Raw genomic sequence first — 13,004 nt, forward strand, 5'->3', positions numbered from 1 at the left:
TCTTGAACACCTCCAGGGATGGTGACTCCACCACCCCATTAAATAACACTACCACCACCATTAAACAACACTTGGAACCCAGTATGTTTCACTGTAATACATTATTTTCTTGCTTTCAGTTAACTGCAAGGGACAAAGAATGTTGCTCTTTTCCCATGACAGAACTGCTGTCTGTACTCTGGGCAGATGCAAAGGGCAGGGTATCTTTGCATGTCCCGCAGCTCTTATTTACTCTGTTCTGTAGATGCAGGCATTTCCACTCAAAGAAACAGATAAAAGCAGAAAAAAGGCAGGATATTTCACTAAATCAAAGTCTTGAAAAGTTTTAGATTGAATTCTCTCCTGCTGAAGTGTGTAATATTTCTTCTCCATTCACTAGCATTGCTTTTCAGTTTGCCAGAAACAGATTAATGCCTTTATTTCCTTGCGGGAATGAATAACGCTCTTTGGCGAGACTGACTGCTGAAACGCTTTTTCCACTGCTCCACACAGCCTGTGCAATAACCACAGAGCTCCCAGCCCAGCTGTAATTACCTTGAATTTCTGCTCATAATTCTCAAAAGCTTCCATGACCATGCAGACAGCCTCCATGGAGCGTTCCAGTCGTCCATCCACGCCATTAAAGCGGTACATGCTACCGGAAACATCCACCACCAGGCGCAAGCGTTTGGGTTTCTCCTGGGGGCTCCCAGGCTGGCCAGAAAACAGCAGAATGTTATTGCACAATATAAATGGGAAAGCTAAACATCAGGAATGATAAAACAATTCAGAAAGAGAACACGATGCAGTTTGCAAATCAAGACATTTCTACTCTGCAAACACTGGTAACTGGAACAAAACTTGACATGATCACAGAAGCACAGAATCACCAAGGTTGGAAGAGGCCTCAAAGATCATCGAGTCCAACCCATCACCACAGACCTCATGACTAAACCATGGCACCAAGTGCCACATCCAATCCCCTCTGGAACACCTCCAGGGATGATGACTCCACCACCTCCCTGGGCAGCACATTCCAATGGCTAACAACTCTCTCTGTGAAGAACTTTCTCCTCACCTCCAGCCTAAACTTCCCCTGGTGCAGCTTGAGACTGTGTCCTCTTGTTCTGGTGCTGGTTGCCTGGGGAAAGAGACCAACCCCTTCCTGGCTACAACCTCCCTTCAGGTAGTTGTAGACAGCATTAAGGTCTCCCCTGAGACTCCTCTTCTCCAGGCTAAGCAATCCCAGCTCCCTCAGCCTCTCCTCACAGGGCTTGTGCTCAAGGCCTCTCCCCAGCCTTGTTGCCCTTCTCTGGACACATTCAAGAGTGTCAATGTTCTTCTTAAACTGAGGGCCCCAGAACTGGACACAGTATTCAAAGTGTGGCCTAACCTGTTCTCAGTACAGGGGCAGAATGACTTCCCTGCTCCTGCTGGCCACACTATTCTTGATGCATGCCACGATGCCATTGGCCTTCTTGGCCACCTGGGCACACTGCTGGCTCACGTTCAGGTGGCTGTCAATCAGCAAAGGACAGATGCCTCCATTAATTCTTTCCCCTCACCTTCAATGACTGGAAACAAAATACCTTGAAAGATTCCACACATGCTTGCAGGGGAAAATACTTTTCTGCCTCAGTTTTGATTCTTAACATTTTATTTCAGCAAGGAGACTCTCGGATTTGCTCTTTCTGCCAAGGCCTTGAAATGGAAATGCTTTTCCTTGGCTTAGGGTGCTAACAGGGACCTGTGAAAAACTGCAAAAACTCATCTGCTGAGATTAATAACATTCCCAAAATGTTTGAAATCTTGTCCTTACTAACTACTGGTTTCTTCTTCATTCTGATGATGAAATTGTTATGTTTTCCTCAAAACAATCCCCATCTGTTTTAACAATGTTTGGCACCGGACATTCAAGGGAGGTGTTGTATTTAGAGTGCAGAGAGATGAGTCTGTACTCAAGTACAAGGCTACTGAAGGTGATCTGGAAAAAAACTATTAAAACAATAAAATGTTTCTTTTACCCATGAAAGATGGCAAGCATTTGTGTTCCTTACTGTCTTAATTATTCTCTTCACAGACTGTGCCATGCCTGTCCTCCCAAAAAGAAAGGGAGAGACAGGGCCCATTAAATCCTATGGTTTTTTTTTTCATTCAAAACTTTAGAATAGAATAGTATAGAATGGAATAGAATGGAATAGAATAGACCAGATTGGAAGAGACCTTCAAGATCATCAAGTCCGACCTATGACCCAGTACCATCTAATCAACTAAACCACGGCACCAAGTACCCCATCCAGTCTCTTCTTAAACACCTCCAGTGATGGTGACTCCACCACCTCCCTGGGCAGCACATTCCAATGGCCAATCACTCTTTCTGGGAAGAACTTCCTCCTAACCTCCAGCCTACACCTCCCCTGGTGCAGCTTGAGACTGTGCTCTCTGGTTCTGGTGCTGGTTGCCTGGGAGAAGAGGCCAACTCTGCCTGTCTACAACCCCCCTTCCGGTAGTTATAGACAGCAAGAAGGTCTCCCCTGAGCCTCCTCTTCTCCAGGCTAAGCAACCCCAGCTCCCTCAGTCTCTCCTCATAGGGCTTGTGTTCCAAGCCCCTCACCAACTTTGTTGCCTTTCTCTGGACATGTTCCAGCAAGTCAACATCCTTCCTAAACTGAGGAGCCCAGAACTGGACACAGTACTCGAGGTGTGGCCTCACCAGTGCAGTGTACAGGGGCAGAATGACCTCCCTGCTCCTGCTGGCCACACTGTTCCTGATGCAGGCCAGGATGCCATTGGCCCTCCTGGCTGCCTGGGCACACTGCAGGCTCATGTTCATCCTACCATCAACCAGGACCCCCAGGTCCCTCTCTGCCTTCAGCTCATTAAAAAATAAAATAAGGACACCCCTGTTGCACTGGATTGAAACCAAGCAGTGCCTAGATCAGCATTCTCCCTCTGAAGGTGGCCAATAGCAAAGATGTTTAGGAAACTATAAGAAGAGGTGAGGCAAATTTTCCATCTTGTGGTTGCCTCTGTCTCAGAGACTTCCCAAACCAGAGATGATTCTTGTGAGTTTCTAATCCCTATAATTTACCCAAAGTCCCAACACAGATGCTGTAAAAGCCACAATGAAATCATTACATGGAGTAAGCTCTTCCCTAACTTTCCCTGCTACATATTAGATACTTACTTGTGGCTCAAGTTCTCCCCGTCGTTTATATATGGCTTTTTCTCCTGTCAGCCCATCAATGATTTTGGCATCATCTAGCTCTCCAACAGCCTGGTGCCTCAGCCACTGTCTTTCCTTACCCTTTGCCTGCAAGAAAAAAGATGCCTTAATTCACTCAGTGACATGAATTAGACAATTTAAGGCTTACCAAGCACAACATACGGATGGAGCTTCTTCGCACTGCTGTGATAGTTTGGCACGAGTCAAAGAAATCTGAACACATTATCCTAGCTGTCTTGCTCTTTTTCTTGGAAGGAAAGAAATAATGCTGAACAGGAAATGGTCCCTCTGTAATTTTGTCTTTTTAGGTTGTTTTGCTTATGGGACTTGAACTGGGGGCTGCAGAAATGTAGAACTTTTTTCTTGCAAATGTGCTGGAAATCTGTGTAAGAAGCCTGGGGAGAAAAACATACAACCACAGGGGCATGCAAGACTGACTGTTTGTTACCTGTTCTCCACCCAAGTAGTGACAAACACAGTTTTTAAGTTAGGTAGTGTAAAAAGCCTTACAGATGCTTCCTGATGGGAGGTAAAAAATGCCCTAACACAGAAACCTCAGCCTTTTGGTAAATCAGAGGGGAAAGTGGAAAAGGTCACTTAGGTTGTGAATTCAGTCACTTGCACTCCCTGACACAACAACTTCACAGTGCTACAGTCAACTGGTTTTAACCCACTTTGGCAGTGGGGCATCCATGAGCTAGTTTGTACCACCAACCAGCAGTTTCCACTATCATTAGAATAGAATAGAATAGAATAAACCAGGTTGGAAGAGACCTTCAAGATCATCGTGTCCAACCTATCATCCAACACTACCCAATCAACTAAACCATGCAACCAAGCATCCTGTCAAGCCTTGCCCTGAACAACCCCAGCGACGGCGACCCCACCACCTCCTCAGGCAGCCCATTCCAATGGGCAATCTCTCTCTCTGTGTAAAACTTCCTCCTAACCTCCAGCCTAAACCTCCCCTGATGCAGCCTGAGACTGTGTCCTCTTGTTCTGGTACTGGTTGCCTGGGAGAAGAGACCAACCTCCGCCTGTCTACAACCCCCCTTCAGGTAGTTGTAGAGAGCAATAAGTTGTAGAGAGCAGTAAGGTCACCCCTTATATTCTTGGGATGAAGCTGAAGTCACTGCTTTCACAGCACCATCAATTGCTTTGCTACCTGAAAGCACTGTGCAGCATCACAAAAAGACACCTGCAAATTCCACGACCTAAACATGTTCCATCAAGATGTCACAGTGGAGGAGTTTCCAAGCTGTAAAAAATGCAGTAGGACAACACAAGGCAAACTTCAACAACACTCCAATTGACCATTAAAAAAATGCTCCTGGAGATAAGGTTCTGCTGAGTGAACAGAGTCTGTCTAAAGATGCTAAAGCTTTGGCTTCATTGAGCCAATTCTCAAGTGGTTTCACCACTGCTTTTGTTGGCAGTGCTCTAGCTTTGTGGCTATTTGTTGGTCAAGGAACAGCAGTTTGTGAAGAAAATTTCTTTCAGTTATGGACATAGCTACAAGCCACTTAATACCTTTTGAAGCTTATGCAACAGAAGCCAGTATTTGAACTGAAATATTATTGGAGGACCACAGAGATGACATTGACTACTAAAACAGGAAAGAAGCCTGACAAAATCTGACCTAACCTCTTTCCAAAACAATGCAAACATTATTTAGACTACTTAGAATAGAATTAAGCAGCTGGGAAAAGACCTTCAAGATCATCCAGTCCAACCTATCACCCAACACCACCTAATCAACTAAACCATGGCACCAAGTGCCTCATCCAGTCTCTTCCTAAACACCTCCAGTGATGGTGACTCCACCACCTCCCTGGGCAGCACATTCCAATGGCTAAAAGCTCTGTCTGTGAAGAATTTCCTCCTCACCTCGAGCGTAAACCTCCCCTGGTGCAGCTTGAAGACTGTCCTCACACAGACTTCTGAGCTGCAAAGTTTACTGCAACTGACTGTGCCACTGGCTTTTTATTTGAGATATGAGGAATGTCTGACTGATAATAGAAAGAAAACAGTTTTAGCTGAGAACCAACAGTTTACACAGGACTCCCCAGAAAACAGGGGAGACAGAGGCACCTGGTCCTTCAGCAGCTCTGAATGACTTACCATGGTGAAGAATTCAAATGAATTGTTTTATCTTCTCAGAAAGATAACATGAATCACACTTGGACTCAGCTTCCCAATTAACAGAAAACATTTTGCAACTGAGTAACTCCTTTTATCAGTTACCTTCATTTTCCTCCTGCATCTGCTAATACAAACCCCTACCAAAATCTGCATAAAAATGTATGAAGTGAGAAGACCTCAATGCTGCTCTTACTTTATGAGCCAGCTTTTCCAAATTCACTGAGTTGGTTTCTTTTTTCATTTACTAGCTCTGTGCTTAGCTGTTATAAATTTTGCCAGGCAGTGAGCAGAATAGAATAGAATAGAATTAATCAGGTTGGAAAAGACCTTCGAGATCAAGTTCAACCTATCACCCAACACCATCTAATTAACTAAACCATAGCACCAAGCACCCCATCCAGTCTCTTCCTAAACACCTCCAGTGATGGTGACTCCACCACCTTCCTGGGCGGCACATTTCAATGGGCAATCACTCTTTCTGGGAAGGATTTCTTCCTAACATCCAGCCTAAGCCTCCCTGGTGCAGCTTGAGACTCTGTCCTCTTGTTCTGGTGCTGGTTGCCTGGGAGAAGAGACCAACCCTCACCTGGCTACAACCTCCCTTCAGGGAGTTGTAGACAGCAAGAAGGTCTCCCCTGAGCCTCCTCTTCTCCAGGCTAAGCAACCCCAGCTCCCTCAGCCTCTCCTCACAGGGCTGTGCTCCAAACCCTTCTCCAGCTTTGTTGCCCTTCTCTGGACACCTTCCAGCAACTCAACATCTTTCCTAAACTGAGGGGCCCAGAACTGCACACAGGACTCAAGGTGTGGCCTAACCACTGCAGTGTACAGGGGCACAATGACTTCCCTGCTCCTGCTGGCCACACTATTCCTGATGCAGGCCAGGATGCCATTGGCCTTCTTGGCCACCTGTGCACACTGCAGGCTCGTGTTCAGTCTACCATCAACCAGCACCCCCAGGTCCCTCTCTGCCTGGCTGCTCTCCAGCCACTCTGACCCCAGCCTGTAGCACTGCATGGGGTTGTTGTGGCCAATGCGTAGAACCCGGCGCTTCGATGTGTTAAATCTCTCAGCAGTCTCATAAAATACTGAGGCTTATAAGGCTTTGCCTTGATATTAAAATGACCTTTTAAACAAAACAACAGGATATGCCCACTTATATTAAAATATGGTATATTTTGGTTATGATTAATCTGGTCCCTGTATGTAAGAATCTTGGCTCCAAGGAACAGAGAAGGCAGCCTGAAAAAAATAGTTTAAACTGAAGATTCATTTATTCACATCACACCTGGAATGTGCTTCTAATGGCACATCTACTCGAGTCATGATAATAAAAGTACCTCAGTATAAATCATGTAGGAAAACCTGAGATTTAGATCTAAAATTTTTCAGTTGAAACTTGTCTTTACAAGCTGAACCAAAGAACATATTAGGTGCAATGAATCACCTAATCACGACCACCTTAAATGCCCATTATATGAGGAACCCTCTGAATTGATACATTCATGATAAAACTGGCTAATGGTTCTCTGTGTACATACGTGATTACAGTAGCATTGTTGGATTTACAATGGCTTAGAGATAGAAGTAAAGCAAAGAAAGATGTTCTCTTTCTCACTTGCAATACCAGAAGATTGGGGTTTTTTTAACCCAGGAGGAGTCTGTTCATCATGCAAAGTGATTTCTTTGGTGAGGGGCTTGGAGCACAAGCCCTGTGAGGAGAGGCTGAGGGAGCTGGGGTTGCTTAGCCTGGAGAGAAGGAGACTCAGGGGTGAACTTATTGTTCTCTACAACTACCTGAAGGGGGGTTGTAGTGAGGCAGAGGTTGGTCTCTTTTCCCAGGCAACCAGTACCAGAACAAGAGGACACAGTCTCAGGCTGTGTCAGGGGAGGTTTAGGCTGGAGGTTAGGAGGAAGTTTTACACAGAGAGAGTGATTGCCCATTGGAATGGGCTGCCCGAGGAGGTGGTGGGGTCGCCGTCGCTGGGGGTGTTCAGGGCAAGGTTTGCAGGATGCTTGGTTGCATGGTTTAGTTGATTAGGTGGTGTTGGATGATAGGTTGGACTCGATGATCTTGAAGGTCTCTTCCAACCTGGTTTATTCTATTCTATTCTATATTATTTATTGCTGAAGGAAGAATCCAGATTAGACTCAGCACAATGAATAACTCATAGGCTAATGTATCTGCATGCCAATAGTATCTGTATGCCAGTGGTTGGTATCCTTCAACAGAAATATTTTTAAAGAGAGATGTCTTATGGAAAAGTAAAATTTACTTCATTTCAGTTATCACTGCAGATGAGCAGATTTCTCCTAAACCCAATTGTGACAGTTTAAGCTGTGCCTTTAAGCTAGGAGCTACAGTTGGTGTAAAAAGGAAAACAAGAGAGCGATAATCACACTACAACACCAATGCACTTGTAATTCTATTTACCCCATTTATGAACACCAGCATTGAGAAAACCTAGGAAAATCACAGGACCACTTATGAGAAGAAAGGCAAACTGGTGGTTTTGGTCAGCTTGCACTTAGATTTGGGTCACACCTGCTCTTAGTAGCAAGAGTTAAAAGCAAAACTGAGAAAAATTGGTGGTTTCAGCTGTACATGCAGTAAGGCTATGACCTGTAGTGAGTGATTCTTTTAACACAGAATCATAGAATCAATAAGGTTGGAAAAGACCTCAAAGATCATCAAGTCCAACCTGCCACCCAAGACCTCATGACTACTAAACCATGGCATTTACACCTCTAAGCTAAAAAAAAGTCTTTCAGACAGGAGGTAAAGATGAAGTCTGTGATCTATACAACACCACAAATTCTTTTGATAACATAAAGTATTTTCTTTCACTAAATTGTGTGCAAGCTGTGGTATGGGCTTGATGATCTTTGAGGTCTTTTCCAACCTTATTGATTCCATGATTCTATGGGAATACTTACAGAGATGAGCACTGGGACCTACTTAAAAACTGCCTCTGAAGCTGCAGTATGAACTGTCTTAACCATGACAGCAACCTGAATTTGCTTTTAGCCCTCAAAGGTATAATCATCAGATGGTAACATGATATTAGGAGGATAGTATTTTGGGCCTCACCATGAGCTCACCATGTTCCTTCATCAGTGAATCTAAGATTACCTGCAGATTGTCTAAGATGATGCGGAGTGACTGAACTTGACGCCGCACTGCTCCAGAGAACCTCTCATAAGTTGATGCATCATATTCACTCATCCGAATCTCTTTCAACCTAAAGCAAAGAACAGGGAGTTACAAAACAGATTAGGAAAGAAGCATACAACCCATTTATGGATCTAAATTACAAGTTCATTTATTTGGTAGCAGGGGAGATTTGTGTTGTTATAACCACACAGGAGAGACAAACCGAAGAAGCAGCTGCGGCTTGTGTGAAGTTTTGACAGGACGGGAGATCCCCAGTGTCCAACAGGGATTGCATCACATTAAAACTGATTACTGCTGCAATGTTTGGCAAGTAAATCAGATGTTCTGAAAACTGTGATCAAATTCTAGAAGTTTCACTGGCTCAGGTGCTGCTATCTGTACATAAAAGGATCAGGAGTGCCATTACTTCACTGTCGGAGTATTTTAAACATATGATCCATGTTTTAACACAAAGGCTAAGCGAAGACACAGTACTAAATCTGTCCTTGAAGATCAGCAGCTGGCAACTCTGTCTCAAATACCTATCTTTGTGCTTCAGAAAATGTTGAAACCTTGAAATACACAAGTTTGAAACACATATTAATAAAACTGTGCTCCTCCACAAAGAAAAGAGTTAATTCACTGCACACTATCCTGTCCAAAAGGCTAACAGAGAGTGCAACATCTGTGCTACAACAGCAGGTACACCCTTTTTCTGTAAGTTAAGATGTGCCCACTTAAAGCTCTACTTTAAGAGGAGCCTCAGAGGAGACTTTATTGCTGTCTACAACTACCTGAAAGGAGGTTGTAGCCAGGTGGGGGTTGGTCTCTTCTCCCAGGCTACCAGCACCAGAACAAGAGGACACAGCCTCAAGCTGCACGAAGGGAGGTTTAGGCTGGAAGTTAGGAAGGAGTTCTTCCCAGAAAGAGTGATTTGCCATTGGAATGGGCTGTCCAGGGAGGTGGTGGAATCACCATCACTGGAGGTGTTCAGGAAGAGACTGAATGGGGTGCTTGGTGCCATGGTTTAGTTGATTAGGTGGTGTTGGGTGATAGGTTGAACTTGATGATCTTAAAAATCTTTTCCAACCTGGTCAATTCCATTCCATTCCATTCCATTCCATCCCATCCCATCCCATCCCATCCCATCCCATCCCATCCCATCCCATCCCATCCTATCCTATCCTATTCTATTCTATTCTATTCTATTCTATTCTATTCTATTCTATTCTATTCTATTCTATTCTATTCTAAATCACCTCAATGTTTGGCAACAGGTCTTTCAAACAGGAGCAATTTGCTTTGTAACTGTCCATTTTGAAAGCCATTTGTTAGCTGATGAATTCCCAACAACAGACAATTTAGATACACCATAATTCAAAGAAGCTTTCATATGACAGATCACTCTATAAGAAAGATAAATATTCATGGCTCCTTATCCACCCAGCTATGTCTTACTCTGACAAATCACACAGTCCTTTAAACAGTGTGGGTTAATTCAATACAACATTGTCTACATCTAGTCCAGAACAGCTGAACACGTGCTGGTAAGCTCAGCTAAATGATAGCAAACAGAGTAAGGTAGCTGATAAACCCAGTCAATAAATAAAATGCTTTTCAGTCATGATTTTCAAATTCTTTTATGGAAATGGAAGGGAAAAGAAAAACTTTCACATTACCTCTCTTTAAAGGCCTTTTCACCCATCTCTCGAGCAGCTCTCTTAACCTCCTCAGGAACAGCATCCTTTTCAGCTTGAGATACTTGGTAAACCTTGTGGCCAGCATCCAGGCGATACGGCCCACCTTTGCCACCTAACCCAGCAGTGTCTCTCCCACCTAACATGGTTGAGTTACAAAACAGTTAAGAACATGCATTTAATCATAAATAAACCCACATTTTCTTTATAGCTTCCACTGCCATATCTATCCACAGATTCTCCCAAAATGTTGCCAACGAGCCCCAGTAAAAACATTTTTTGCCAAAGATTAAGGAACCCAAAAGCCTATCATGGTGAAGAAGAACTCCAATGGAACCCTTGTCTCTATAGTCCATCGAAACCTGATTCATAATGGTTTCCACCTTGTACAAAAGGGACTACAGACTGTGTAAGCTTTGTACCTCTCTTCAAAGCTCTTGGTCCTTAAAGCCCAGAATTCAGAACTTGTAGAATAGTATAGAATCGAATTAACCAGGTTGGAAAAGACCTTTGAGGTCATCAAGTCCAATCTATCATCCAACACTATCTAATCAACTAAACCATGGCACCAAGCACCCCATCCAGTCTCTTCCTAAACACCTCCAGTGATGGTGATTCCAGCACCTCCCCAGGCAGCACATTCCAATGGCCAATCACTCTTTCTGTGAGGAGTTTCTTCCTAACATCCAGCCTGAACTTCCCCTGGCACACCTTGAGACTGTATCCTCTTGTTCTGCTGCTGGTTGCCTGGGAGAAGAGACCAACCCCCACCTGGCTACAACCTCCCTTCAGGTAGTTGTAGACAGCAGGAAGGTCTCCCCTGAGCCTCCTCTTCTCCAGGCTAAGCAACCCCAGCTCCCTCAGCCTCTCCTCATAGGGCTTGTGCTCCAGACCTCTCACCCCTAGAATTTGTTGGTTTACACTGTTCCCCATTCACTTTATCCAGTGATACCCTTAAAATTAGGAGGCATTTTAGGCAATTAGGTTGGACTTGATCTTGAAGGTCTTTTCCTGGTTCTATTCTATCCTATCCTATCCTATCCTATCCTATCCTATCCTATCCTATCCTATCCTATCCTATCCTATCCTGTCATTTCTATTTCTATTTCTATTTCTCTTTCTATTTCTATTTCTATTTCTATTTCTATTTCTATTTCTATTTCTATTTCTATTTCCATTCTAAATCCATTTTACAGGCACAGCATCACCCTTAGACATCTGTCAATGATACATTAAAGGAAAAGAAGAATGAAAAACCTGTTCCACCAGCCCAGGTATTTCCACCAACATGTGGCATGTTGTCTGGATCCACTTTTCCATGTTTGGGGGAACTGACATCCAAACCACTGTCCCTCTCAATGGTTATCTGCAAAACAAACCAAACCAACAAAAGAGGTGTAAAGCTCTCCTGTTACAAGGAAAACCACTCCAGCAGGCTAATAATATCATAGGAGCTCTGCTGAAGAGCTGTAAGGCAAGCACTAATTTATTAAATGCATCAGCATAAGGACAATAAGATACAGCAGAATAAACAGGGCTTCTGAGTTGCACATTAGATCCACAGCAGATCTAAGACTACTGCCATATCTGAACCACTCAGGGCCTTGAGATCCACACCAGAAAAGTGCTTACTGGTAATCGCCAACACAATTCAGTTTGAATGTCTCTCACAGTATTCTACATCCATAGAAATGTAGATCTGCTTACAAATTTCACACAGAATCACAGAATGTTAGGGGTCGGAAGGGACCTAGAAAGATGATCTAGTCCAGCCCCTGTGACAGAGCAGAAGTGATTTGCAACCACTGAAAGTAGTTTGACATCATTAATTGGCATGAATATCTTCAAGCTAATGAACTTCAGAACTTCTGTTTTCTTTCACTTGTGTTCAGTTGCTCCTGAAGAAACCTTCTATCAAAACTACATTCTGTGTTACAAGCCACTGCACATTATTGTAGAGCTACAGGACTTGGCAAGAGAACAAAAGACATTCCTTCTCCTTGAACATCCAGGCAGGTTTTGAATGTCTCCAGAGAAGAAGACTTCTCAACTTCCCTGGATAGGCAGTTCCAGTGTTCTATCAACCTGGAGTCCCTATGTTTATGTGCAACCTCCTAGGCTCCAGCTTACACCTGTTGCCCCTTGTCCTATCACTGGACATCACTAAGAAGAGCCTGGCTCTGTCCTCCTGACACTTAGAATCATAGAATCATGGAATCAATGAGGTTGGAAAAGACCTCAAAGATCATCAAGTCCAACCTGTCATCCAACACCTCATTACCACTAAACCATGGCTTCAGGTGCCACGTCCAATCCCCTCCTGGACATCTCCAGGGACAGTGACTCCACCACTTCCCTGGGCAACACATTCCAATGGCTAACAACTCTCTCTGGGAAGAACTTTCTCCTCACCTCCAGCCTAAACTTCCCCTGGTTCAGCTTGAGACTGTGTCCTCTTGTTCTGATGCTGGTTGCCTGGGAGAAGAGACCAACCCCCACCTGGCTATAACCTCCCTTCAGGCAGTTGGAGAGAGCAAGAAGGTCTCTCCTGAGCCTCCTCTTCTCCAGGCTAAGCAACCCTAGCTCCCTCAGCCTCTCCTCATAGGGCTTGTGCTCAAGGCCTCTCACCAGCCTCACTACCCTTCTCTGGACATGTTCAAGAGTCTCAATGTCCTTCTTAAATTGAGGAGCCCAGAACTGGACACAGGACTCAAGGTGTGGCCTAACCAGTGCTGAGGACAGGAGCAGAATGACCTCCCTGCTCCTGCTGGCCACACTATTTCTGATGCAGGCCAGGATGCCATTGGCA

At 44.3% G+C, this 13,004-nt stretch overlaps 1 protein-coding gene across 1 annotated transcript in view; it reads right to left on the reverse strand.

Moving 5' to 3' along the window:
• VWA8 (von Willebrand factor A domain containing 8) overlaps positions 1-13,004 on the reverse strand; it is a 244,047-nt gene that overhangs the window by 23,415 nt on the left and 207,628 nt on the right. Inside the window, exons 38-42 of the mRNA XM_054163092.1 lie at positions 11,453-11,561; positions 10,178-10,334; positions 8,478-8,586; positions 3,167-3,292; positions 535-693 (exon numbers count right to left, since the gene is read on the reverse strand). Coding sequence (XP_054019067.1) covers positions 535-693; positions 3,167-3,292; positions 8,478-8,586; positions 10,178-10,334; positions 11,453-11,561 — 660 coding nt within the window. The remainder of the gene's footprint in view (positions 1-534; positions 694-3,166; positions 3,293-8,477; positions 8,587-10,177; positions 10,335-11,452; positions 11,562-13,004) is intronic.

Source organism: Dryobates pubescens, chromosome 7 (genome assembly GCF_014839835.1).
Source record: "Dryobates pubescens isolate bDryPub1 chromosome 7, bDryPub1.pri, whole genome shotgun sequence".
NCBI lineage: Eukaryota > Metazoa > Chordata > Aves > Piciformes > Picidae > Dryobates > Dryobates pubescens.